Below are 27,258 nucleotides of genomic sequence, written 5' to 3'. Positions count from 1 at the left end.
CTTTTGCTGGCTGCAGATAGCAGAAGCGATTCAAATTGAAAATGCGTTATAGAATTTCTTTCTATGCCAAGCTATAGCTTACAATATAGACTTATCTGTGGTTCTGTTTGTCTTGCAACAGCTATGCGCAATTAGGCAGCCGCACAAATCCTCAGATGACGCTAGCCGAGACATTGGCTGGCCCCAACCGACCTGTTGGTGGCGCCACCCACCGTCCCGTTTCCAATCCAATCCAATCCAATCAGCCTGTCGCTCTGTTTACGAGTCGGTCGGGTGTGCGAGCTGCAACGATGTGCTTGTTTGATCGTGTGTTTTTGTGTTTGCTGTAACGAAATGTGACTTAGTTCGCGTGCGCATAAGTGCCACCGACAGCTTGTGTCTCGCTGCAAACTCGCCGTGTGCGTGGCGCGCCAGCCAAATATGGACCAACGATGTTCATGCCGTGGAGTGCGTTCCCTTTGTCTCTGGTTGTCGTGGAAAGTTGGGTGGACGTCGCGAAGAATTAATGCGTGTTGTTAGCGTGCCACTGCTCGTCCACTATGCACCGGCATGTCTGCTGGAAGTAACATCGAAGCACCGACAACTTGGAGGGCGCTTTCCGACCGCGTCGTGCCATTCAAAAGGTGAGTAACCGTGCTTGCTGACTACACACGTGTGGTGCGTGCTTCTCGTGTGGGCATAGGGTGCCTTGCGAACGTAGGAAAGAGAACTCCCACGACAACAGTGAAACCTATGCCGATGCTTGCTGGGTGTCAGAGTTTAGTTGCGCGAATTTATTGCCATAATGCAGAATTGAAAATCTTGATAAGCGTTTTCTTCTGATGAGAAAGATTACGTTCGGAAATAATCGTATTCATCATGCGCGCTTGTGCGTGAGCTCCCGCTTTTCTGCTGAAGTCGCATGATAACGACTCATCCACCTCTTGAGCGATTCTTACTGCTACGACGTTTCCTCGCTTATAAATGATTCGACGTTGTAGATAATCTCTGCTTACAAGGTTTTCGATTTACGAGCAGTATTAGGGAAAAAAAATGTAAGCAATCACAGCGTGCTACTGGTACAGGTTTGTTTTCAAGGGGTGTTGCCATAACTTTGACGTAAGTAAACATTACAAGGGATAGTTACTTAAAGTCACGAAAGAAACTATAGAATCGTTATGTAAACAAACATTCATGTAATGCGCTGCTGCTGCTGCGTGTGAAATTTTGTCTTGTTGAAGGGGTCCCTGTTATCGTGACATTCATCAGTGACTTCGACTTTGTGCTCTGTTGCCACCCTGCACCAGTGCAGGCATTGTTTTCGTGACTGTTTTTACATGCTCCTTGCATGTGTTCACGATGTGATAGTCTTATTGTGCCACAGCTGTAAGTTAACACAGAATTCTCTTTGTAGTGGTGAAGCCGTGACCCACAAAAGTGTCCACATAACCCGTGGCAATGGCTGCAGCAGCACGGCGTGTAATCTGGATGGACATGTCAGGTATGCTATAAGTGTACGTGTTCACAAAAGTAGGATCTTGGTATCATTAGTGGATAAGCGTATCGACATATTACTTAATGCATCTTGCTAAATAGGGTAAATATTTGTGCAACTTTATTCCACTTGCTGCTTATTTGTGTTTGTAGACATTATGCACACGTTATCTTGTTCTGTTAAAACTACACCTCGCATGTCCTGACGTTTAGTATTTTTCTCGCATAAATTGCTTGGCTGCAAGTCCATTTTATTTTTGCCTATTACACAGTATGTTTCTTTTTTATTTTGGTTTTATTTGTTTGGAACTGTTTCTTATGCTGTAGCATATATTTCCCTGTTTTCCTTTCTGCTTATGATACACACATGTGCTGTTTTTGTCCACGTAAGAATTCAAAGTGTAGTGTGCCATATATCTCAAAGGTCTAAGCACGCAGTGTGCATACCATTGTTTAACATTGATGTTTACAATTATGTATGTTTACATTATGTTTACAATTACAGTATTTCTTGAATGGGATATATGCCATCATTCAGGAGGCCAACACATGCATGACATAGTAGGCTTGGAATGTGTGAGAACTGTGACCGTAGCTGATGCAAATATTCTATAACGACTGGCACTTGGATGTCTCTGGGATGCATTGGGTTGCCCGTACACAAACACTCCTACGCTCATTTCCATGCCAAGTAATTAGTGAGATTTTGTCATTCACGCTAGCAATCCACAGACACTGCTGTCCTTTGTCAAGTGGAAACCGATATAGCCGAAGTTGTTCACGACATGTACACATGCCACAGCTGATCCATGTTGCACATTTGTACAGCCAAGAGCAATTTCTGCTTACTGTAGTTACTGCTGCACCCAAAGGCCACGCAGTGGTTCCTCAACTTTGTGTGAACCGACACCACGTAAATTTTTCGCAGAACTAGCTATAACATCTCCAGATCGTTCTGCAGCAAGTGATACAGCGTGTATTTCTGTGGTTGATTGCCAAGTTTTGTTAATTTTCTGTCCTTTCTACCGTGCAGGGTACACGTGCACTTACTTCAAGATGACGACACTCCACCTCAAGAACAGCCTCTCCTCAATGATAAGTAGCGAGATTAAATGAAACGAAGATATCACATCCGTAACCAGACTGATACTGTGTTTTCCTTTCATTTAACCTCCTTCTGCATTTAAGGAAGCATTGATATGCCCAATAAATGTTTTTGTTAAATTTCTTTCGTTGAGTAATGTCTTACATGCAGCATATGTAGGGCCCATGTACATGTCAAAAGTGCTGCATCTTCGCTAGACATACATACATGCATACAGGCTGCATATATATAGCACCAAAGACAGTCACGCACAGGTAACAGCTTTAAATAAGGTCGGACTGCCATTGGGACACATGAGAAAATGTTACCACACGTGGTGGCCAATTTTGTTATAGCAGTAATATGAGCACCAGCAGTCTAATGTATAAGTCATTAGAGATACGTTAGGAAGACGTGAGAAAGTCACAAGAAAACTGCTTTGGAGCGCACATTAGGAAGACATTTCATGCTCACAAGAAAAACACTCGTCAAGAATTCTACAGAAAGACGGTGGCCAATATGTTTTAGAATGACATTAGGAATACATCAGAAAATTCCAAAGAAAGTCATCAGAAAGTCTAATGGCTGTGATGTCAAAACTCGCCAGACTTTCATGTGAAACTCATCTCATATTTTCATAAGGGAAATGTGTCTTACAATAAAGTTGTCATATATTTTTCAGCAATATTTATTTTTCCTAATACATAGAAACATCAAAACAAAATGCACGCGTAATAAAGGCGTTACTTTACCGAATACAGATGTATTTATTGTAATGACGGCCACCATGTGTACCGCTTCGTACACCGCACGTTGGCGTCGATTATCCGTCGTTGCCCTTGCTTCAGCTGCCTTGTTTCATTCCTTGCGGCTAGGCAGCGGTAGGTACGCGTAAATGCGGTAAAATAAAGAACTACAAAACAAAAGTGACGAGGGAAGAAGACTCGGAGAAAAAAAAAAAAAACGAGGAGACTGGGATGCCTAGCAGCCGCTAACCGAAGAACCAAATCGCACATGGCATCCGTGTTGTGTCGATGTTGCTGCTGACCGCGGGCCGTGCCGGCGCTGCTGTACCAGCGCGTTCATGATGGAGATTGCGGCTGTCCCGAAAGTGTTTAGTACTTTAGTAATATTATTCAGTACGTATAAGCTTGTTCTGAAGAGGTAAATATTGAACTTCCATATTTTTAGAGATTTCTTTTTCTGCTCTCGTACGCCCTCTGGGCTCGAGAGTATTCCCTTGAGGTTTCGAAGGACGATCGCGCACTCCTTTGACTCAAAGCTCCCTTCCAGTAGGGCCCCTTTGCTCCCGTGAAGTAAAGGGTCTTTGGTTCAAAGGACTTTGAAAGTGCCCGTGTGACCGGGGTATTAATCTAACCATTCTATAGCCTAACCAACCCAGTGGCTCAGTGCTTACTGTTCGGAGCACGAGTTCGTGATTCCCCGTTACTCAATAAATGCTTTCTTCATATTTTGTAACGTAAATTATGTTCTTTATCGATTGATCGATTGGTTGAGTTAGATAGAACTGAAAATGTTGGCAGCTTAAGTCATGGATTTGTCCAATGCAAAGGATTGCGTAGTGAAATGAGAATGTGAGGTACGGCGAGCCCATTACTTGCGAAACTCGAACATAATATCGCGCGGCTATTTTATTGGAGCAAGTGCACGAGCGGCACCAAACCGTGCCGACCTGCGGCGTGCGGACTCGGTGCGGCTCTGATCGGCCGCGCTGGATCCGACGGGACGTGCTCGAGCTTGCTCGGGGGCACCGGGACGATTTCTTTCGCGCCCTCGAATCGAGAGAGACCGGTGCCCTTTTGTGGCCCACATATGCGGAACGCGGTACGGTCGAGGCTTCCCGTCGCACGTGCACGTATGCGACATGGTCGCCCGTCGTGAAGGGACTATGCGCTGTACACGAGACGCGCCTCTTCTGTCACGTACGGCTGCGAGGGACAAATCTAAATCATCGATTTTTCCCAACAGGAAACAAAAGCCAGACGGTACAAAAACACGGGAGCATAAAAGATAGTCAAAGGAGCAAGCACGAGTAGCACCCACCGGGGAAAGAACAACACTCGGGCGTTTTGTGTAAGAAGTTGCTTGGGAGAACTATAGTGGTGGCTGCTACCCATAGGGGCGCGCTCTTTGTTTCTCCTTTTAAGCGATGTCGAATTGCTATCCAAAAGGAACATGCGAAGCGGAACTCGGCTTGCCCATTGCGTGTACCGACTGCGCAGTACGAGCGACGGGTATTGACTCTCTACACGCGGGCTGGCATCCCAAGACTGCATCGACCTGGAAGCCTTTTAGTCACGCAAGGGGTCATCGCTTCTTGCTTTCTTTTCTTTCTTCACTCTATGTCGCTGCTTCGTCTATATCGAATTTCGCGCTTGCACAAACACTCAGATTGCCCGCCGCGCTCTCGCAAAGCGTCGAGCAACAACAAAAAATAAAAATACGTCGAGTCAACGCCGAGGCCAAAGAAAAACGCTCTTAGGGGGGGACGAGAGAGGAACGGAATCCGCTGCCGCGCTTGTACGCCGCGCCGCGCGCTGAATGCTTTTAGAGCGGCGCCATCGGGCCCGAATCTTAATCGGCTTGTGCTTCTCGTCTTATCGAGTCGGGGCGCTTCATTTTCCTCCTCTCGGTGTGCAGCTCGTCTTCCGTGCCGTGTCGCACTAAACGTGCGCAGTGCTGTGCAAGTTCGAGTGATGTCGCGTCTGACTGTCGTTGCAAAAGCAACGCCTGTCGGAGGAGCGGCACACAAGTGCATTCATCGATTCCGGAAATAGTTTGCCCGCACGTCGCACCGCCGAAAAGAGTGCGTGTCCGGCGCAAGTGCACGGGCGGGCTAATTGCTGGCCACGGCTTGCATTCACGATTCGCACCGCGAAATTGAACAAGCGTACAGCGAAGAAGCCAGAATAGAGCGAACGTGCGCAGCATTTTGACGCAGAGTTATCGACTCTCTTAGTACGAAGTGATACGCTTCGAATCCGCTGCTTATCCTATGCTCTGGGGATGAAGTTTTACGGTGCCCGGTGCATGAATCCTTTCTTTCTTTCTTCATTTGTTTATTTATTTTCCTGTCGCTTGCACTCATTCGTTTGTTCATGACCAACCAATTAACTCAGTCGCGTATCGTAGCTCCTTGCGATTGCTCGCTTCATTCGTGCTCATCCCAATTAAAATCAACAGTGCTTGCGTCTGACTGCTTTCAGCCATTGAATGATGCCTCTGTGGACCTGTTCCAAGTATTCGGGTAACGCGTTCTGTTTCGCAGATGTGCGAGCTCATTCCGCCCTCTTCATTTCACTTCTCATCGTGCGCCGTGGTGGCTCACCGGTGTTCTGCGGCTGAGCGCGCGAGGCCGTGGGTTCGAACCCGGTCGCGGCGTTTGCATTTCCCAGCGCTCGTGTGCCTTGCTTTACGCGCACTTGCCAAGTAGTCGAAATCAGTCCGGATCTCCCCACTGCGGCGTCCCTCGAAAGTCCATCACGATGCAGTTTGTGGATGTTAAACTACTTCAATTTGTTACCAAAATCTAATTGCAGTTCTGCACTACGCGGGAATACAATGTCTGGCCGCAAGCAATACACGTCAGGATGTCAGCCTTCAAGGCGCCACGAAATAATTAAATGTGGCTACTGCGGCTGCACCGAACGCGGCCTGCGAACAGCGCCGGCAGCCGTGCACAAACGCGCTGCACGCTATTGTGCGGTGATGCGAAGGACGAGCCTCGCATCGCCCGGCCTATTCATTCTCCCGGCTGAGAGCCCTTCCGAAGAAGTGTTCGTCAACCCGTTCTACCTCGGTCGCGTGCTTCCGCGGTGGCGCCTTGTGCGTGCTCCTTCCATTGATCGCCGCCTTCGTTTCGCGGCAGAGCTGCCGACTGACGGCGGAGATTTGTCGCCGCCCGAAACACCGCGCACGGGATCTGTCTGTCAGCGAAAAGCTGGATTGAGCGCGTCACAACGCAGCCTCATTGCGCCGGTTCACTTTTGTCCGTTGGCTGCATTGATCTTGCCGACTACGACACTATTGGCTTTGGTAACATTGCTTGTGTAAATTGTGAACGAGTTTGTCCTTCACTTATGACATGTCTAGCGCATTTTCTGAGAGAATTAAACCTTGCCTGTCGGCTCGCATGTGGCTACAGGCCAAGGTGTGACACAGATCGTTCAAGTGTTCAACGTCAGTTATCATGGCAGACTGCGCCCGTATTCCCCCTAAGTTACGGCATAGGCGCTGGTCAGCTATGACCGTGTGTCACGTGATGGGCCCAATAACCATCGGCAGTTTTCTCAGCGCTGACGGGGAAAAGCCGATTGGATAATGAGCGCACATTTCGATTGTATCCGTGCTCTCCGATGGGGAAGACCGTTTGATCATTTAGGTTGCGTCTAGCCGTCCATGTGTACGTACTAGCAGTGCACGAAAGGAGTCTGCTGTTACATGTTACACAGAGGAATTTCTCGAGACGGCATTCTTTAAATATAGATAGAGCCAAAGGAAGCTATATATATAGTATACTTGAAGGCACAATTAGAGAAAACAGTTGGGCTAGTTGATGCTCATTGCAGACTTCAGAGATCATTAACTAGAGCGACAAAGACTTAAGTCGACAGCGAGAAGCACACAGGACGGGACGCTAGGCTTCATGCAACGGAATTTTTTACTACAAAGAAAAATAGGATTCATGGGATGCGCGGAACCTAGACACGAGGAAGCAACATTCATTTTTCCCTTTCCCCTCTGACACGGGAGCTATTGGAACAAGTCGATGGATGGTTATTTTCCAGATGCGAACACTGTTTCTTGTTGAGGGACAGGGACGGGTTACTTAGCTCCTTCGTTGGAGAGGGGGAAAGGTAAAAATGAATATTGCTTCCTTGCGTCCAGGTTCTGCGCATCATATGGAGTCTGTGTGGCTTTTCTTTCTCTTTTTTTTTGTAATAAACATTCAGTTGAAGCCTAGCGTTCTGTCCTGTGTGCTTCTCGCTTGCGTCTGATATCTGTTTCGCGCTGCTTAATGATGTCTGGAGTGTGTATATGAAGGCAATCGCGTATATCGTTTCATTTAAGCTTGGACACTCAATAGGCAGCGTTAATGCGTTTTTTCTATTTCTGTTTTCTTGTTTCTTTTTTTTTTTGGGGGGGGGGGGTGTTAAACTGCAAGCTGTGGAGGAGGAAAAGATAGATAAAGGGAAAGGCAGGGAGGTACACCCGACGCGCGTTTGGTTTGCTACCCTACGCGAGCGCAACGGGGTTAAGAGATGCAAAGAGAGAAACGGGAGAGAGAAATGTGCTAGCAATGTGAACACGTGGGGTTGTCAAACACATCACGCCTACGATCGGTCACTGAGGCAAGTCGATTTCCTAAACCGTAGTAATGATGCCCACGTTGCTTTGCAAGCCTGCGACGCTGGAAGCGGTGAACACGCCCTTTGTCGTACTCCTCACATCAGCTCCAGCCGTGAGCACACGTTATAAAGAAACCCGAGGGGTCGAGCTTAGTCGGGAGGGGCGCCCTGCGGCGCCCCTCGTAATCGACTGTGGAGTTTCGGAACACTAAACTCCACATTTTTTTTTAGCTGTGCACCAGAAGTTACGCAGGATAAGTACGCTGATCGCAGCGTCGCTTTCGGCGTTAGCTCGTCGTTCGGGTGCACGCCAGCGTACTGATTGAGTAATGCGCGAAATTAGCGAGATTCCCGCGATGATTCGAGTTACAGAGACCAAAGTGGAAACGAGGGCGCAGTAAACCAGTTCTGTTATTTTTTCTCCCTCTCTCTTTTCGACCGACTCTCCGGCCGCCCTTCCCTTCGTCCCCAGATGGCGGCCACAGACAGGCGAGCTCGTTGTACCCGCATCTACTCGGTGAAACATTTTCACCTTGCCAGCTTAGCACTGCCATCAGCACGTAAGAAAGCGGCAGGTTCGCCAGCGGCGACGATATCCACAATGATCATTGCAGGCAGCCCTCTAGAAAAGGAGGAAAAGCACTCGGCGGCGGCAGTAACCGAGCGGTCCATGGCGCAAACTTCGCTCGGAACCGCACTTCTCGCTATAACGTCCGCGCTGGCTGTTAAAATCGCATTACAACGGCTCTGCCGCCGCGGCCGTATTCAAATCTCGGGGCATCGCGCAGCGCCTCGCCGTAACGACGCGGGGCCGCAGCCGAGCCCCATTTGCGCGGGCTTTGCGCCGCGCACAGCGGACGACGCGAGCCCCTCCTCTGCGACGCTTCGCGGCGAGCGCACGAGTACTTGCGCTGCACAGGTCGCGTATGCCGTGTTTGCAGGACGGCGAGTTATGTGCGCGCGTACAATGTCACGCGTCGGGGCCTCTGACGTCTTGGGCTTGCTCAGTCGGTTCACTGCATGTTGACACAGGCGGTGCGCGCTCGTGGCTGCAGTACGCGTGCAGGAATAGAAGTTGGCTTGCTTGCGGATATTATTTTGAACGACACCGGGAGTGCAGCGAGAGAAGTTGACTTTAAGGAGAAAACGGAGATGTTGGCGCTGCGGATGGCCCGACAGGCTACTGCGTGTGTTGCAGGAAAATAATGATATGCACAGCGATCACGCAAACGCTTATGGTGTTAAGTCTGTCCGTAAGTCTTCACGATAATGTGTTGGTAGCCTTACAGTGTGTCGGTGCGTGTTCTGCAAGTGGATTACACCGTGCCGAACTCGGCCAGCCGGCCAATACCAGCGCTAAGGCTGAATTTCTTTAAATTGATATGGCCGGCTGTGCATTCGTTGCACGCAGATGTTCCACGTGCGCGGACGAGCGGAACGATGCAAAAGAAAAATTAAATGCGCGATCCTTTCCGAGTTCGCTGACGTTTCTGCCGCGCATGACGTTCGCCGGTGCATTTCTTCTCCCACTATCGACCGAGTCAAATTACGCTTCCTTCTTATTTGTCCGAGAAAAGAGAACGTACAATTCGCTTTTCGCGGTTTCGATTCCTTTACGCGGTGATGGTTCCCGCGCTATTGTCACAATAGCATACATCGTTTTCTCTACCCTCGGCAAGCTGGCGTCTCCCATCCCTCTTTAGTCTTTCTCTGTGGAGGCAACCGTGAAACGAAATTGATCCTATTTTATTTGAACCACTGACCGCACGGCACAGATGTCGCATCTGTTGACGGATATGCTGAGCAGCAGCAGCTCTAACTGCGGAAAGATTGAGCGCGATGATTAGGGCGCTTGTAGTGGCTTTGAATTCTTCAATTCAAAATTGATTCTTGTTCGACGCCGCGTCACTTTAGTTCCGGCTGCAGAGTCGAAGCTCGGCAGAACAACGTGCGTAGTGTACTGTGTTCTACTTTAGTCTTTAGATTTGTCCTGTTGCTTTTCCTTTCCTCTTTCCTCCCCTCCTTCCTATCTTCCATTTCTGTGTTGCTGTCACCTCCCTTCAGAAGAGTAGGCAGGCGTTGTGCCCCTTCCGGTGGCAGTTGCCAGCCTGCTCCTCGCTTTCCCTTTCCTTTTAACTGTGTATATGTGTTCAAAACAAATAATAATAATAATTCTTGTGGGTGAGATAGCTTTCGCTCCTGCTTCATTTACATCGATTCTAAGCACCGCGTCCTTCACATTGCCACGGACATGAAACGTGAGTGAGTGAGTGAGTGAGTGAGTGAGTGAGTGAGTGAGTGAGTGAGTGAGTGAGTGAGTGAGTGAGTGAGTGAGTGAGTGAGTGAGTGAGTGAGTGAGTGAGTGAGTGAGTGAGTGAGTGAGTGAGTGAAGTAATCAAGTAAGTAAGCAAGTAAAGAAGTAAGCAAGTAAAGAAGTAAGCAAGTAAAGAAGTAAGCAAGTAAAGAAGTAAGTAAGTAGAGAAGTAAGTAAGTAGAGAAGTAAGTAAGTAGAGAAGTAAGTAAGTAGAGAAGTAAGTAAGTAAGTAAATAAGAAGTCTCTTATATTCGAACGGATATGATGTTTCTCCTAAACGTTCGCCCTCTCGTTATGTCCGCGCCAGTACGGTACACGAGTGCGCTCTCGACCAGCAGATGAGCAGAGCTCCCGCGCTCTCTTTCTTCAGTTTCCCCGAGGAGAAATTTTCTCCCAGCCTTTATCTGGCACATGCTTGGGACGACGATATAATCCCGCACGGGCGCGCAGCTCCGTACGCCCACGTCTGCGATCATCGTTCGCCCGGATTTCTCGTTCGCTGCAGCGGCGCGCGCGTGGAACTGTGGAGGTAATCTTCGACGCCCGCATATTTGCGCGCGTTCCTGCTTAGAAATGGGCCGATTCGCAGAACTCGCATCGGCCGCAACAACTCTGCGGCAACAGATGAGCGCGCTTAACGCCGCCCACGCCAGATAGGCAATGATAACGCAAAGGAAGAACTCATTTGCTCTCGTGTGCACTGTAAAGCACTGCCATCTCGAGAAGCGTTCTCAGAGACGCTGACGCGGTCGGCCATTTTCACGCGCCGTGGCAGTTGTTCTCCATAGGGGTAGGTCGTTTTCCTTTCTTCTTCTTACAGCTGCAGTGATAGCGGGTGCTGAAGTTTGGCTCAAATTTTACATGCTGGCTGTCGCAGCTGCCACGTATATGTAAGAGAGGTGCACCTTGTGTGGAGCCGCTGACACCGTTTCCCTCGCGCCAAAATTGTTTTCACGTTGTTTCGTTCAGGATCTCATTGAATAAACCTGTACTTTCTATTTCGCTTCATCTTTATTTCTTCATTGCCGCGTTGTCCTATATATTTGATATATTTGTCTAAGTTTTAATATTTTTTATCTTACCGTGTCGCAGCAGGTGTAGCGCTCCAGACTGAAAGGCACCGTTTCAGCCTAATATGAGCTCGGGATCGAAGCAAGGATCTAAGTTCATAGGATAGCCCACAACGTAACTTTCAGACTAGTGGTTCCTTTCAGCGGGGTACCCTTCACCTTTTGCAGTGAGAGCTCGGAGACATTCTTTCAAGACCGAGGATGATAGCCGGTGGTTGTGAGCCGCGCCAGTAAGTTATCAATGGTTGTCTGCACGGCACAAGCACGTAATTTCAAGTGGGCCGGTTTGGGGCAGACGGTGGCAATTTCTTTTTCTATAGTTTCGATTTTGCAGGATCATAGAAGTCATGAGTGCTCTCCAGGAAGGTTGGCTGTATGACCAGCAGACGTAGTCTTCTTTAAAGTTTGACATGCACTTGCTATATTGCCTTAAATTGGCTTTGCGAAGCGTCTCTTCTGTGTCGGTTGTGGTTGGATGTTGCCTTCACGAAAGCTTATTCAGCACTAATTGGAATGGTTGATAGTCCTGCATGATATGTCTGCGGCTGCGAACAGAACATTGACCACCTATTGTGCCGCTGTCCTCAACTTGAAGCACACAGACAATCTATGTCCAACGCATTCAGGAAACTAGATAATTGTCTTCTGAGTGAACAGACAATACTAGAGCGCCGTCTCCGCTGATCACCCGCCGTGGTTGCTCAGTGGCTATGGTGTTGGGCTGCTGAGCACGAGGTCGCGGGATCGAATCCCGGCCACGGCGGCCGCATTTCGATGAGGGCGAAATGCGAAAACACCCGTGTACTTAGATTTAGGTGCACGTTAAAGAACCCCAGGTGGTCTAAATTTCCGGAGTCCTCCACTACGGCGTGTCTCATAATCAGAAAGTGGTTTTGGCACGTAAATCCCCATAATTTTTTTTTTCTCCGCTGATCATCGGCTCAGAAGGCAGTGAAGGCACTTTCGTGCTTTCTGAAAACTTGTTTCTGAAAGTGTTGTCCGTGCACGTCTCTCTGCCCCCCTCTCTCACTCTCCCTTCTTTGCATACCCTAGCATAGGGTAGCCAAGAGGACTTTCCACTAGTTAACATCGTTGCCTTCCTGTATTCTCTCTCTCTCTCTCTCCCTTCAGGCATCACACGCCAGCTTATATGCTCTTTTCGCTCGTGCATCAACGCTCGGACCCGTCAGATTGGTTTTAAAGATATTTAATGACTCCTTAAGCATCATACATGCGTGAGCTTCTCGTGGCCGTATTTCGCTTTGTGCTTCAGGGACGCGTGCGACAACCCTGCATGCGTCCACCAGGAGCGATTGCTGCATCGACGGCAAATAATTCAACGGAGCTCGCAGCTTCTGCGGTAACCTTGGTACAGAAATGAGATCGTAGAGAGTTTTAAAATAGGGGCCCCAAACGTTTTGGGGGCCCCAAAGAAATAGCGTCGAAGCCACTGCGCATGCGCGAGACGCAAACTGCGTTTGGGTTTTGCGTTGGGAACGCTATTTCATAGATTTAGCGGGAGCCTAAATAGCGTCCCCAAAAGCTTTGCGTCAGCAAACATGGCGGCACTCATCGAAGCGACGGCTCTAACCTAGCACCAAACTGGGTTCGATTCGTGGTAACGCGTGAAGTTCGCAAGCTAGGAGAAGGGACTGCGGTTATCGCTTTCTCTCAACTAGCGTGTGTTATGAAGATAGATTCATTAGACGTCGCTGATTCCGAATTCGATTGTGGATTTTATGGCTCGTAGGCCTAGCACCACTAAGCTTGGCTGGTGAAGGCACGTAAAGATGGTTTGCTCAAAACTAAGCGCAACTAATTGTTTGCTCCTTACAGAATAACCTCTAAATTGTAATTAAACGCGAATACACGCAAGTCAAAATTACTATTCCTATCATAAAATGGTATATTTTATCTCATTATTTCTAATAGCTTTTCTTTGACGCCGTAGTGGCGCTGTCAGCGCAAGACGCTATCGCGCAAACGTAAAACCCTATTCTAAAACTCTTCACTCCTGCGTGCCCCAACCCTAACTCCCGCAAAGCTCTTTGAGGCCCCAAACTATTGGGGCCCCGATTCTAAAACTCTCTAGTGATAATATGTCCTTATTCATTTCTCTGTTCTTGAGAAGGGGGGGGGGGGGGGTAACGAACGATCTGCAATATCGACCATGACGCCGAAAAATGGGTGGCCTAAATTTGCTCTAATAACCCCCGCTTCAGTTCCTTCTCTTTCTCTACATTTAATAGGTGCTTTAAGCCCACGCGTATGTAGCGTTATTCATTGTGCGTTAGGGCACGCTAACTCTTGTCCATGCGCGTGCACTCACGCGTATAGGCATGCAAGACAAGTGACAAGAACGCAGCAAGACAAGTGACACTGCGTCCTTATCGCCGCCCACGAAGCAATGGGTTATCACTCTTCTGAACGAGGCTGGCCCTTAAACGCCGAAGTCGTGCTGAATGCACGTGGAATGGGTTGCGTTATGCGCATTTCTCCAGCTCGCTCATTCTGAAGCCGCTCGCATCTGACTTGCGCAAATCTCCCGCTCTGCCGTTCTCACTCGCCAAGGCAGCCCTAATGCACACGCGTGTGCTGTCGAGCGCGCACCAGTTTCGCGTTGCTGTCCATTTGAACCGGACAAGTGCAAACCGCAGTGCGCCATTCTTCTGTCGGCCGCGCCTTCTGCTCCGCAGAACAAAAGAAGCCGCACTGGTGTCGTCTGCTCGACCAGTGATGACCGTCTTCGTCGGAAGGAACCGGGGCTCATTTAATTTAGGCCCGCGGAGTGTCTCCGCAGCGCTGCTCGCAACGAGGCATGGAAAAGGAACGAGCTGCCCCGATGTGTTTCTTTTCTCACGGCTCAGCGCCGTCCAAGGAGCTCGACGCGAAGCCGTTGGCGCACGTTGCGGAGCACCGCTGGCTGCGGCGCGATTTGGGAAGTGTCCCCCGCGAGGGCCATTGCATGGCTCGTTGTCTTCGAGTTAGTTCTCTTCCCGTGGCTCGACTCGCCTCACTCGGTGACGCACCGCTTGTCTTGTTGTGCCTTTCGGGCTCCTCGAAGGACTTGCCGCCTAATCTGTTTCGCACGAGCTTCGAGGCTGGGCGTCATCCAATTTGTCTTTGGCCAAATGCGGCGCTGCTGAGCTGCGAGGAGGCTTTCGCCTTGCACTTGGAGCAGTCTGTTTGCAGCCATCGGGATAAGCGTCAGCGGGTTGTTAGCTGCGCTGGGGTATTCGGGCGCATTGAACGCACGAATAAATCTGCTTCTTGTGACAACGGGAGAATTACGGGGTGCACACGTTAGCGCCGCCTGGAAGACATGTGCGGCAATAATGCACAAAGTTTCCTTTTGGCGTCCCGTTTTTATTTAGGCTTACGAAAGCTCTATCGTAAGAAAGGTTAGTTGATTGGTCGCTGCCATTGATAACTGACCAACGAAAGTTTTTATTCACAGATTGCAGTGTACTATAATCTTCCGTGTGTTGTGCACTGTAAGAGAGAGAGAGAGCTGAAAAGGAAAGGAGGTTAACCATATATCAGTCTCCGGTTTGCTACCCTACACTGGGGATGGGAGAGAGGGGTTAGAAAGAGGCCTTCTTAGAAGGATTAGAAAATACTCTTCTTAAGTGGCTCCTGAACCACCCTTCGGGCATGGTGAAAGAGTCCGCTGACATGTCACACGCTGCTGTGACCGTCTCCGCCAGCCTCTGGAGTCGTGCACGGCGCGTCGAGCTCGCAAGCGGAGCGCGGAGTCACCTTTCTCTCAAACGCGCTCATTTGAACAGAAGCCTGATCCTCACTCTTTTCTGGACGCTTTATTTCATAATATAACAGATATACGCGGCTGTTACTGGCCAATAGCTGATATCAATGAGGAAGGGTGTTTGGATCAGCTCGCTTCTTCCTACTGTTACTGTGTACATTTGTTTACGCAGTTTGACAAACAGGCTGAAGTATAAACGAAAATATGCTTTCGAATTTCTGTAAGAATCACGTACTTTCGAAAAAAAAAAGAAGAGAAGCAGACTATCGTCTGCTCACGTTCGGCCACCCGCGCAGGAACTGAACGTTGGCGACCATGCTTGTAGGTGTGGTAGTCATCGGGTCTTGCTCATTTCGACTTGTTCTGAACGCTCAACTAGCTTCGAGCCACGCGAAACCTATGGGGTCAGACCGCACGCACGCTTGCCAGTGCACGCTTACTCCTGGCCGCTCGTGGTCAGACGCGTCGCATACTTATCGATAGCGCTTCAAAATGCGCAAGTTGGGTGTGGCTGCTATCCGCCGGTCAAGCTGGTGAAGGACAATGCCGGTCCGCGTAGCACGGTCAGCATGTATGGGCGCGAGCACCCACTCGGGCCCTGCCGCCGCGGCGTGCCGCGATGAGTGCGCTGGCTAAAAGCGCACTGCGGCTTATAGGCTGAGCTAGGCAACAGCGTTTCGCTTACGATGGCGCGTCGCACACTCCTAAGCACAACTACACCCTTTTGCCACACAACGATAATCGTCATCTTGTCTTGTCCGCATTTGCTTTCTTCAGCGCGGCGAGCCCGGTACTTCCCAGTAACAAACGGCATGCGCGTTATCAGCATGACATAGCATTGCCGACAGGAAAGTAGCGGGCGCGGTACCGCGTTTTCAAGAAAGGAAACGCAAGAAAGGCAGATGACGATTATTGTTGTGGGGCAGAGGTACACCCCAAGGGGTGTACCTCTGGTGTACCGATGGTCTCGCCGTATCAGACTTGAACAGGGTGGCGTTCAGTAGGCGAAGCGTTGTGGGCACGCGCAGCTCCTCCGTAGCCTTCACAGTGCGATGCATTAAAGGAGCGGAAGCACCGTGAAGGGTGTTTGCCAATGACTCCGCTTCTGCTGAACGCACCGAAGTACTTTTTTTGCTACGAAGTATTTATGAAATAGCCTATTTCAACTTGAAATCCACTTCTCCACTTCGATAAAAAGTGGTTCAGGGGCCGTTTAAGAGAATGCTTGTGTTTTAGTGTACGACAGATTACATGCAACTTTCGCGTTGTACACGAAGTATACCCGCCGTGGTTGCTCAGTGGCTATGGTGTTGGGCTGCTGAGCACGAGGTCGCGGGATCGAATCCCGGCCACGGCGGCCGCATTTCGATGGGGGCGAAATGCGAAAACACCCGTGTACTTAGATTTAGGCGCACGTTAAAGAACCCCAGGTGGTCGAAATTTCCGGAGCCCTCCACTACGGCGTGCCTCATAATCAGAAAGTGGTTTTGGCACGTAAAACCCCATAATTTTTGTACACGAAGTACGTAGTTTGTTCAAAGGCAAAATAAGTCTTGCAGCACGTGGTGTACGTTGACTGTAGAATGAATATCGTGTCATGATGACGATTTCTTGTGTATGTTTATACTTTACATTAAAGCGAAGCTTCCTCGTCCCCCGACTTTCCAGGCGCGGTTGCGATGGTCTCGCCGCGCGCGCCGCTCTTGCCACGCCGCCAGATGGCGCTCGCCTGCTATAGCGGATAGTGTTCCTGTATATGCTCCCGCAGGGAGCAGAGTTGCGCATACCTTTTCCGGCGCCGCTCGCACCGCTATTGGCCGAGCGCGAAAAATGACGTCAAATGATCCGCGCCGCTGCGAAGCCAACTTTACGGGCGCATCGCCGACTCATGCGAACTCGTCGTTTCCGTCAGTACCATCGCCATTGCAATCAGTGGACCGTCGATCGTGCGTTCAGAGGAGCAGCTAGAAGCTCTTGCATCTTGAATCTTTTTCTATTTGCAGATTTGCTGCTACTAAATAGTAAGCACTACTAAATAGTAAGTACTACTAAATAGTAATAGCAAATAAAAGTAAGCTTTGCTTAAAATGTGCACATGTCAACATTTGAAATGCGCTTAAATCTGTGTCTGCACCGCATGTATCGAAAACGTGCAGCTGTTGTGAACGATGGTTAGTGATAAATGGTGCTCTGTTAACGGTCACTGACATAACTGCAGGCGCGATAGCTCTCTTGGCGACGGTCATTAATCGGCTGGTTTCGGCAGCCAAAATGCGCTAAGTGTCCACCTTACGTGTGTGAAGTTTTAAACACTCTTTAAAACATTTCTTGCTTTCTGGCCATGATAAGACAACTTCATATGCATGCTGAAAATCATTGCACCGCTGTTTGTGGCAACGTACTGCGCGTTTGTGAGCGAACTTTGGAGCTGTTCGAGCCACGGGAGTATATTATTTTGGGGAATCGAAGGCGGTCCCACCCCACATTTGTACGTTCGTGTGTGTGTTTGTATATGCGTGTTTACATAGGTACATACAAAGTTTCGGTTGGTTGGAAGCCCACCCCCTCCGGCTGCACGAATGACTCGTTCGAGCGTAGCCTGTATTAACAAGTGCCCTTTGCTAAGCGCCTGCGAACAATTGGCGCTTGTAGCTCGCGACCACCAGAGAAAAAGGCGGAACACCGCGCGGCATTTGGCTCCTGCGCGCGCGAGGAGTGGCTTCGCTGCAGAGCTGGAGCACGGCGGCGGAACTATGCGCAACTCTGCTCCCTGCGGGAGCATATACAGGAACACTAATAGCGGATAGTGTTCCTGTATATGCTCCCGCAGGGAGCAGAGTTGCGCATAGGTCCGCCGCCGCGCTCCAGCTCTGCAGCGAAGCCACTCCTCGCGCGCGCAGGAGCCAAATGCCGCGCGGTGTTCCGCCTTTTTCTCTAGTGGTCGCGAGCTACAAGCGCCAATTGTTCGCAGGCGCTTAGCAAAGGGTACTTCTTAATACAGGCTACGCTCGAACGAGTCATTCGCGCAGCCGGAGGGGGTGGGCTTGCAACCAACCGAAACTTTGTATGTACCTATGTAAACACGCATATACAAACACACACACGAACGTACAAATAGGGGGTAGGACCGCCTTCGATTCCTTAAAATAAAATACTCCCGTGGCTCGAACAGCTCCAAAGTTCGCTCGCAAACGCGCAGTACGTTGCCACAAAAAGCGCTGCAATGATTTTCAGCATGCATATGAAGTTGTCTTATCATGGTCAGTAGGCAAGAAATGTTTTAAAGAGTGTTTAAAGAAAACTTCACACACGTAAGGTGGACACTTAGCGCATTTTGGCTGCCGAAACCAGCCGATTAATGACCGTCGCCAAGAGAGCTATCGTGCCTGCAGTTATGTCAGTGACCGTTAACAGAGCGTCATTTATCACTAACCATCGTTCACAACAGCTGCACGTTTTCGATACATGCGGTGCAGACACAGATTTAAGCGCATTTCAAATGTTCACATGCGCACATTTTAAGCAAAGCTTACTTTTACGATTCATTCATACCGCAGACTAATCAGCTATTTAGTAGCAGCAAATCTGCAAGTAGAAAAAGATTCAAGACGCAAGAGCTTCTAGATCAAATTTATTTCATACAAGGGAATGCATGAATGGCTGCTGGCAGAAGGCCAAGTGTGCTAGTTCTTGGAACCTTGGGGGCAGAATTCAAAGAAACTGGAAAGGCAACAAGCTATTAAGAGTAACAACAGGTTATTTTTATTGCACTAATCACATCAAGATGGCAAACTTGCAGAGTAATTATTCACACAGTGCAGACTGTAATATGACAACACATTTTTCTTGATCTCTTGCCACTCAGAGAAGAGCCAGTAGTTGAAGACACTGTATCAAGTCAATGAAATCACTGAAGCAGGCTTTGGCCAAAAATCCAGGTTACAAAGCTTTGTGACCTATCGCATCAGAGGCAAGGAAATCTTACGTCATTCAACAGTGCATTCACTCCACTCCCGCCCACAGGAAACAGCATTCACCAAAGCACAACGTAGATTTCCAGCATGTTTAATTGAACAAGTTTTGTTCCACTGCCACCGCGTAGAGCGCTTTACCGCCTTCCGTGCGCTTTGTGCAGTGTGGGGCGCTGCACCCCATCATACTGGAATACAAGTGCCAGTACGATGTGTTTCGTATCACTTCACTAAGGTCCTTGACTTCACATCGTCGAATACCGTACCTGAAACCCGCAGCTGCTCCTCTGAACGCACAATCGACGGTCCGCTGATTGCAATGGCGATGGCACTGACGGAAACGACGAGTTCGCATGAGTCGGCGATGCGCCCCTAAAGTTAGTTTCGCAGCGGCGCGGATCATTTGACGTCATTTTTCGCGCTCGGCCAATAGCGGTGCGAGCGGCGCCGGAAAAGTTATGCGCAACTCTGCTCCCTGCGGGAGCATATACAGGAACACTAATAGCGGACAGTAAAAGAGGTCTACAGACACTCGCGAACAACGAAGCTACAAATCTAGGGCTCGAGTTTAGCACAGAGAAATCGGGAATGACGGTCTTTAATGGAGAGACGAGTGATTACGTGGTGCCAATTCAGCAGCTAGTCATACCCATAGCCAAGCAATGTAAATACTTCTGCGTATACATAAACGAAGGAAGGACTTACTCAAGTACCCACCAAGAGAATCTGAAAATAAAAGGGAGGAGGATTGCTGCAATGTAGAGCACTGTGGGGTCACGATAAGTATGAGGTGGCGCGTGGAATCAGTAAAGGAGTAATGGTGCAAGCGCTAACGTTCACAAATGCCATTCTGTGCTTAAAATCGGATAACCTGTCGGGGTTGGAAGTTAACCAAATATCGGCAGGCCGGTTGGCTTCGGGAGTCCACGGTAAAGCCAGAAATGAGGCAGTGCAGTGTGACATGGGTCGGGCCTCCTTTGAAGTCAAGAGAAGCACGGAGATAAAATTAGTTCTGAAGAAAGTCTCAGAAAGCCTCAATAAGTGGGTAGCTAAAGTGCACAAGTATACCTGTACTAGAAAAGCGTGGACCATGGAGATTTACAATGAGAAAAAAGAAATTTGAAGGCAAAATCTGTACGATAACACAAAATGTATATAGTGCCTTGCTATTTGATGCTCGATCCGGTTGCCTAAGGGCAAGAAAATACCGGAGCAAATATTTGGAACTAGGTGAGGCGTGTGTATGCTGCAGCAAAAATCCGGAGTACACTCGGCACACCCTAATGGGATGCGAAGGGATTCACCCGCTGAGAACCATAGGTGCACCTTCCAGAAGCGCTGGAGTTTAACGTGGACGGAAGCGTCAACCGGTGAACAGTCGAGATAAGCAAGAGACGTTTAGAATATCGGTGGAAAAAGAAATACATTGTCAAGATTGATAGGACGGGACCTCTGACAGTCTGATAGCTAGCTGTACAAGGTGGATTTTGAAGGAAAAAAAGAAATTAAGGCCATGTGCACAAAAATGCTAAATAAAAAGCATATATAGCATACCTGATTAAATCAAGCAGGCGAGGTGGCTATTTATCACCGCCCCGTTTCAAAGGGGGTGTCATTAAATGATCATAACCACCCGGCCGGCGCCGCCGCGGGCCGGGAGGCGTAGTCCGTGCGTATGGCACGTGCTGTGCTTGCTTTCTATGTGCGACAAAAGTACAGGTGCTGGGCTGTGCAGGTCGCGTGCTGAGCTGTGATAGTGCAAACATTACAATCGTCCATGGCCTAAAGAGAGCGCTTGGAGCTGGCGTCTGAACAGCGTGCTGACCACGTGTGCAGAAGTAGCACGTAAAGACGCGCCAGAAGAATGGCTCCAAGCGTCGAGGACACCCAGGAGCGTCTTCGCTACGCAGCGAAATGTGGTGCGGACCGCGAATGTGTGTATACAATGTGTGCATGCAAATATGTAATAATTTATTGAATTACCTGCAGCCCCATAATTCGATTAAACTTTAGCACTTCAGCCACGATGCGATGTACCATGTGAGGCAATGATAATGCTTCACTCTCAGAGATTATGAACAGTAACGCACAACAGCGCCTCAAGCAAACACGTCTCCCTGTGTGTTCTGTGCACTACGCAGACAAAGAGCAATGGTGCACGCAAAGTAACGTTTAACATCAATTCACCACTCTCGTGTTGCACTAAAAAGTTGAAGAAATTAAACATGCGCCGCCAACATCACCGCTAATTATCGTCCATCAGCGCGAACAGCACAGAAAGCTTCGTTTACATCGATTCCCACCTCGAGTGGGATCCGCGATGTTTCTTTTCTTTTCTATCATGGGTTGCAACTGAATTCGCTTAGCTGCCTTACGAGTATCGTAATATCGGGCCCCCTTTCGTGAAGTGTGCATGCCAACGCATCGCAGTGGCCGTGCGCGAAGGCGTCGCGTGCTGACCGAGTGCCGCCTCTTGCCGTGCAGACACAAGAAGAAGGTGCAGAACTTCCTGCCCTGCAAGAGCCCCCACCAGGGCGTGCCGTGCGACCTGAGTGCGGCCAATGGTGCGGCCTACAGCGACATCCTGCTCAACCACCACCACCCGACCAGGCTGCCCGCACACCTAGTGCACGGAACCGACACGCACACGCTCACGCCTATCGAGGTACAGTTGTGCTGCTGTCGCGCAGCCTCCTCATTGGCTGCAGGCACCGTGCACGGTGCACGTGGGCACGGGTATCGAGTGCACCGCAATGCTCGCTTCTTATTAACTTATTATTAACGACATGCTGCAGTTGCGGATGCCTACTCTCTCCAACTGGATGGATGCTATGAGCGTCCCCTTTGGAACGGGGCGGTGGATTGTGCCGCCAAGCTCTTGCTATTACATTGCCTAATGTCTTACCTATGTTAAGAAAGAAAAGGAAAAAATAAAACCCCATGATGAATTCCCATAACCAAAGTTTCTGAACCCCTATTGTGAACTTTCTTTTTGTACCTCTCCGTTTTTAGTCGTTTCCCTACTTGCACCAATTTTCCAGTCCCCTCTTAATAATCTCTATTGCAGACATGTTTATTTTCCCCCTACTCTCGCTGTACCCAAGGGCTTCAAGGAGGCCAGTGGTGCCTAAATCGACCGCTGGGCAGATGTCTTCACATTCTAATAAAACATGCTCCATCGTTTCCCCAGCTTTACCGCTGCAAGCACAAGCTTCTCCTTCCAGCTTATATCTCGCTTTATAGGTGCGTGTTCAAAGGCATCCATATCTTGCTTCGAAAAGTAATGAGCTTCCCTTTAAGTTATCATAAATTGTTTCTTACCTGATTTCGTTTTTTCTTTTTTTTTTTCTTGTTAAGTAGTTACTCATGGCAGGTTTCTTTTCCATTGCCGCCACCCACGATATTATGCCAGCCTCTCTGATTTTCCGCTTGACGTTCGTTGCTGCTGTGTTGCTTACATACAGGCCGCATACTTGCTGGTAAGCTTCCTAGTTCTTTTCCTCCACTGTGAATCAGTATTATTCCTGTACAAATACCTGAACACTCTCCCAACCCATTTGATTTCTTCCATATTCCTCAGTCGTTCTTCATAATCAATTTTGCTGTGCGCTTCCCTCACTTCAAAACTTGTCCAGCCCATATCACGCTGCACAGCTTCATTTGTATACGCTTCCCGTGAGCGCCCAGTGCGAGGCGTCCCATTGACCTTTGATTACCATCGAGTCTTGATTGTACCCCTGATTTAAAGCAAACAACCGCATTTCCAAAAGTAAGAAGTCCTAGAACCATTACACACAGAGAGAGAGGGCTCTTTATTAGAAAAACAGAGAATTTTGCCGGCGCGTATATAACCGCTGGCATGCTACTCTGTATAGGGATGGGGAATGGTATGAAAAGATTCCAGAAAAGAGTGGGAGAAAAAAAAAGGATAAAAGTAAATATGAAATGTCCGAGTGGACCTGATACTAATATTTACAGGTGACATGGCGGGTAAATTTAGGCTTTTGTATAGGAAGGATGCAATTTTTAAAGCTTTCCTATTTGACCAATTTCTGTCAGGTATTTGAACAATAAATCCAAAACCCGTCGCTGTTTTGAAGGGCCGGGCATTGGACCTAAGATGCTCGGTAACGTTAACAGTTCGTGGCAAATCATGTCCATTTGGTGCTCTATACACCTTTCCACATAGCCCGGAGCACCTCGTACCTATTGTATCCCCATAGCGCTCTGTGTTTCATTATGGCCGCATTTCTCTTCCCCTTTACTGTTATTGTTTTTTTCCTGTGTTTCCAGACATCTATTGACTTCGTTTATCCGTATACCAAGGTATTTATATTATTTTACGCGAGATATTTCCTTGCCCTGTATTGACACTGTCTTTTCACTGTTTTCATCGAATACCGTAACACCTGATTTCTTAAAGCTAAATTTCAGACTTAGATTCTCTCCTTCCTACCACAGATATTAGCCAGACGTTGTATATCACTTTGCTTGCTATTTAGCAACACAGTGTCGTCCGCATAAAGCAAACCTGGAAGCTGCTGCTCTACTACTGTACCCGCCTTTTGTATGAGATAATAAACCCGATATTACCTCCTTCTAGCGCCATTTCCATCCTCTCCTTGTACATGGTTAAAAGGTAAACGAAAACCCGGGGCACTTCGCCGACCAAATAAAGATTTAAAAGAAAGGAAGACGTTTCGGCTCCCACACGGAAGCCTTGTTCACAGGTAAAATAAATAAAGGTGCTCGAGCAGCTCGCTTAAACAACAGTGTGGATAAAGGGCACCCCTGCCTCAGTCCCTTGTTCCTGCCCTTTCAACGCAAACGGTATTTTCTAAGCAAATCGCTCTCAAAAGCTGTAGGCAATCGTCGCCTAAGCCTTCCTCTTCCAGAATATCCCAGAAAATATTGCCGTCTACGTTGTCATGTGCTCCTGTGATGTCTAAAAAGGCCACATATGACGGTCCCCTTTCTGCTCTTGATATTTCAATACACTAAGGACAAATAAGTGAGGGCAACTGTGTCTTGTATGCGGCGCCCCTTGTGCCGGTTTAGAGTACGCGCAGTATACCGCGCGTCGCCGGTGCGCAGTTCCAGGTTTGCCGTTGACCTCATAGGAATACAGAATGTGCGGTAAGGTTGCTCTGTAGGCGACTTCGGGTTTTGCGCTCACGGGACCCACCGTCAGTGGGGTCACACGTACAGACGCGTAATCTCATCATGCATATCGAGCACCAGGTCGTCGTTATCGCTTGTGCTTCGCCGCATTGCAGGTGGCCCGCGTGTGCTGCAGGGCTACACGAGCTGTGGATCGCGCGCACTGCACCCACTCCGCCCTCGAGCGTTCGATCGTGTGCGAGCGTGGCGGTGTAATGCGATTCAGTGTACCGCGTTCCAACTGCCCGCCTTTCCCTGGTTGCCTTTTTGCCAGTGTTGTGCCGCCAGCGTTATCCGCGTCGAGTCCTGTTGTTTAGCTTTCTCTTATCTCGGTATCCCGTGGTTCGCTCTCGATCCTTTCTCTCATCCAACGCTTGGCAAAGCGTGACGTAGAAAAGCGCACAACTTTCTCCTTACTCCCCACCTCTGTCTCTGTGCGTCCCCGCATGTTGAGTAGGAGGCCGGGTTTCGACACAGCAAGGCGTCCTGGCAGTAAACTCTCTCTCTCTCTTCCGCGAGTAAGTGCAGTAGTGGTGCCGGGAGCATGTGCCGAAGCTCTCCACTGTCTCTCCGTATTATCCCAAAAGGCCTGTTTCAGAGCTCGGCCTTTTCACTTCGGTTGTTCTTTCGTTTTTATTCCTTTAGCGTTATGAACACGTTCTTCAAGATCAGTAGATCAGTCAAAACCAATTCAGGGTCCTCGCAGCCTTCTAATGATTTATCATGCCCTTGAGTTTACCGTGCCGCACGAGCCAGCTTGTATCGGAGGCAACTCGGGGCTCAGCAGCCGCAGACTCCATCCGGCATGGAAGTGCCGATTGACGACGAACCGAGAATGGAGCTCGAGAGGTGCGCTAAAGGCCACTGAGGACAGAACAGCGGGGCAATTCAAGATGGACGTGATGTAAGGATGCGCGACGCAGGGACAGATAACAGTAGGTTTAACGGCATCAGTGGCCGGTAACTTTGGCGCCCATATAACGAAGCTGGCTGCATGTGCGTGGTAAATCTCGACGAGCTTTGCGTCACGTGCCCTCCCTTCCTGACGATCTGCTATCGTCCCGCTATTCAAGAAAAACTGCGCAGGCTATGGCGAAGACGGCTTGTCCTGCACTTTCAAAAGCAGTAACGAGTCAGACTGCACAGCAGAAAACTGAAATCACTACATCGCCAGAACAAGAGTTGGGAACCCGTTGTGGAAGGCGTGGCCACCAGATTCTGACTTACGCTGCGGCATCTGATTTGGTCTACTAAGCAAATTGACTTGCGTTGAGCGTTTCCGCACAATGCTTTGGGTGTTGTGCACGATCGGTGGTGCCGCTCGGAAGCTATACACTCCCTAGTGCGCGTTCGATACTCGAGGTCACGCACACGCAGCACAGACCGCCGTTGGATTTTGCGGCCAGCTCGAGCCCCCTGATCCCCTATTCGGCGCAGCAAAGTAACAAAGAGAAGCCAGCAGAATTAGCCGAGCAGCGGCAAGAGAACACTGGCGTGCCCGGTGCCGCTCGGCCAGCAGCTCCGTTACATGACGCCGCGCGCGAACCATGTTCGTTCCCCTCTCCGCCTCCTGTTTTCCCCACGGCGCGCCCTCGGTACATCCTTTCTTTTCCCCTCCCTCGCTCGTTCCATCGGCCCAAGTCTGCGCCGCCGTGCTTTTAATGGAGCGGGCGGTCATTTATCACGGCCTTCGCGCGCCGGAGCCGAGTTTCGTAGGCCGCTGTTTTGGCCTGGCTTTTCCCTCTTCATTGGACACCGAGAGTCTGTCTGTGCACATCTACGCCGGAGCTCACTCGTAAAAGGCCGTGGCTACAGGCGGCCCATTGTTCTGTGCAGTGCTTGTCCAGTTAGCTGTGCACGGAGGAGGGGCATACCTTACGTGAGGCACTCTCGCTGAACGTCAAGAATACTCGCTCTACGGGTGCCGCGCCGGATGGTTTAATAGCAGCTACATTCAGCGCCTAAATGTGCGTACGTAGAAAGCTATCAGCGCTACATCCGCCACAAATAGTCTAGAGATAGCGCTACTTTTCCGAAAAGAAAACGGCACACTGTGTTACGAATTTATGAATTCGTGGAGGTGAGAGGGTGAGTCTGACACTTTTGTGGCACTCGACTCCGTTCTCGTCTTTGGCCTTCAGTTTCCGAGAAAACTTGAACGTCTGCAGCCTCCTTGGTCGCATGAAAGTGTGGAATCTTAAAATTTTTAACTGTCGCACCGAGCGCCTTGCACGTGCGTCGGAAGGGCGATATCTCGCGTGCTCGAGCAGCTTGACAGGAGGTACGACCTTCGTATGCATTTATACACCGACGCTTCTGTTGACAAAGCGAATGGAGCGGCTTATGTAGTCCCGGCACTCAAGGTCCTGGTACCCGACCGCGTCGTGCCCTCTAGATAGTGCGTGAAACATAAGTCTTGCCGGTCGCAGCCTGTTCTCTTTCCAGGCAGAAAGTCGGACCTGCAATTACAGCAAGAACGGGCTTGACAAGTGCATTAAGAATGCGTTATGCGGTGCTAAATAGTTGCGCAGTATTAGTTTGACCATCTTTTTCCAATTGGTACTCTCGCACATTGGCGTAGCAGACAACGAGGCTTTTGCGCGCACAGCGTTGGGATTTCAGAGGGAGAGAAAAAAAGAGATGAAAGGCAGAGCGGTTAACCATAACATGTGTCAGGTTGGCTTGCTTTACATTGGGGAGAAAGGAGAAGGGCAGAAAAGATGATGGGAAAAATATATAAAGGAAATGTGTCCGCACAAAGCACGACGGAGGCAACTGCAGAAGAGTGCAGTCATTCGCATAGAATGCTCTTCATGAACGTAGTGCTCTCCAAGCGACTATCGTCTGTTGGCTGTGACTAGGCTCCAAGGATTCGGTTTTCCGTAAAGGGAACCGTGTCGTCAAGCATGCCGAGCGGGGCGCGTGCAGAGCACTTGTTCACTGAAACGAGGACAGTAAGCAAAGCGGCGCGTCTCCTTGCTACCACAAACTTCACACTTGGGAGACTCCTTTCTGATGAGGAATGAGTTGGAAGTTCAGGCCAACGAAGAG

The 27,258-nt window shown here is 49.4% G+C and overlaps 1 protein-coding gene and 1 long non-coding RNA gene across 3 annotated transcripts in view; both read left to right on the top strand.

The window, feature by feature from the left end:
- Window positions 1-27,258, top strand: part of pxb (putative Hedgehog signaling attenuator pxb) — a 275,823-nt gene that overhangs the window by 218,930 nt on the left and 29,635 nt on the right. For both annotated transcript variants that reach the window (XM_050192941.3, XM_055078283.2), the window contains exon 4: window positions 21,532-21,712. In XM_050192941.3, coding sequence (XP_050048898.2) covers window positions 21,532-21,712 — 181 coding nt within the window. The remainder of the gene's footprint in view (window positions 1-21,531; window positions 21,713-27,258) is intronic.
- On the top strand, window positions 237-2,701 carry LOC140213764 (uncharacterized). The gene is made up of 3 exons (XR_011890698.1): window positions 237-623; window positions 1,394-1,480; window positions 2,507-2,701. It is a non-coding gene; the product is annotated as an uncharacterized lncRNA (long non-coding RNA).

Source organism: Dermacentor andersoni, chromosome 10 (assembly GCF_023375885.2).
Source record: "Dermacentor andersoni chromosome 10, qqDerAnde1_hic_scaffold, whole genome shotgun sequence".
Taxonomy (NCBI): Eukaryota; Metazoa; Arthropoda; class Arachnida; order Ixodida; family Ixodidae; genus Dermacentor; species Dermacentor andersoni.
Note: the sequence above shows the minus strand (reverse complement) of the source record. Positions and strands in the feature narration are given on the sequence as shown.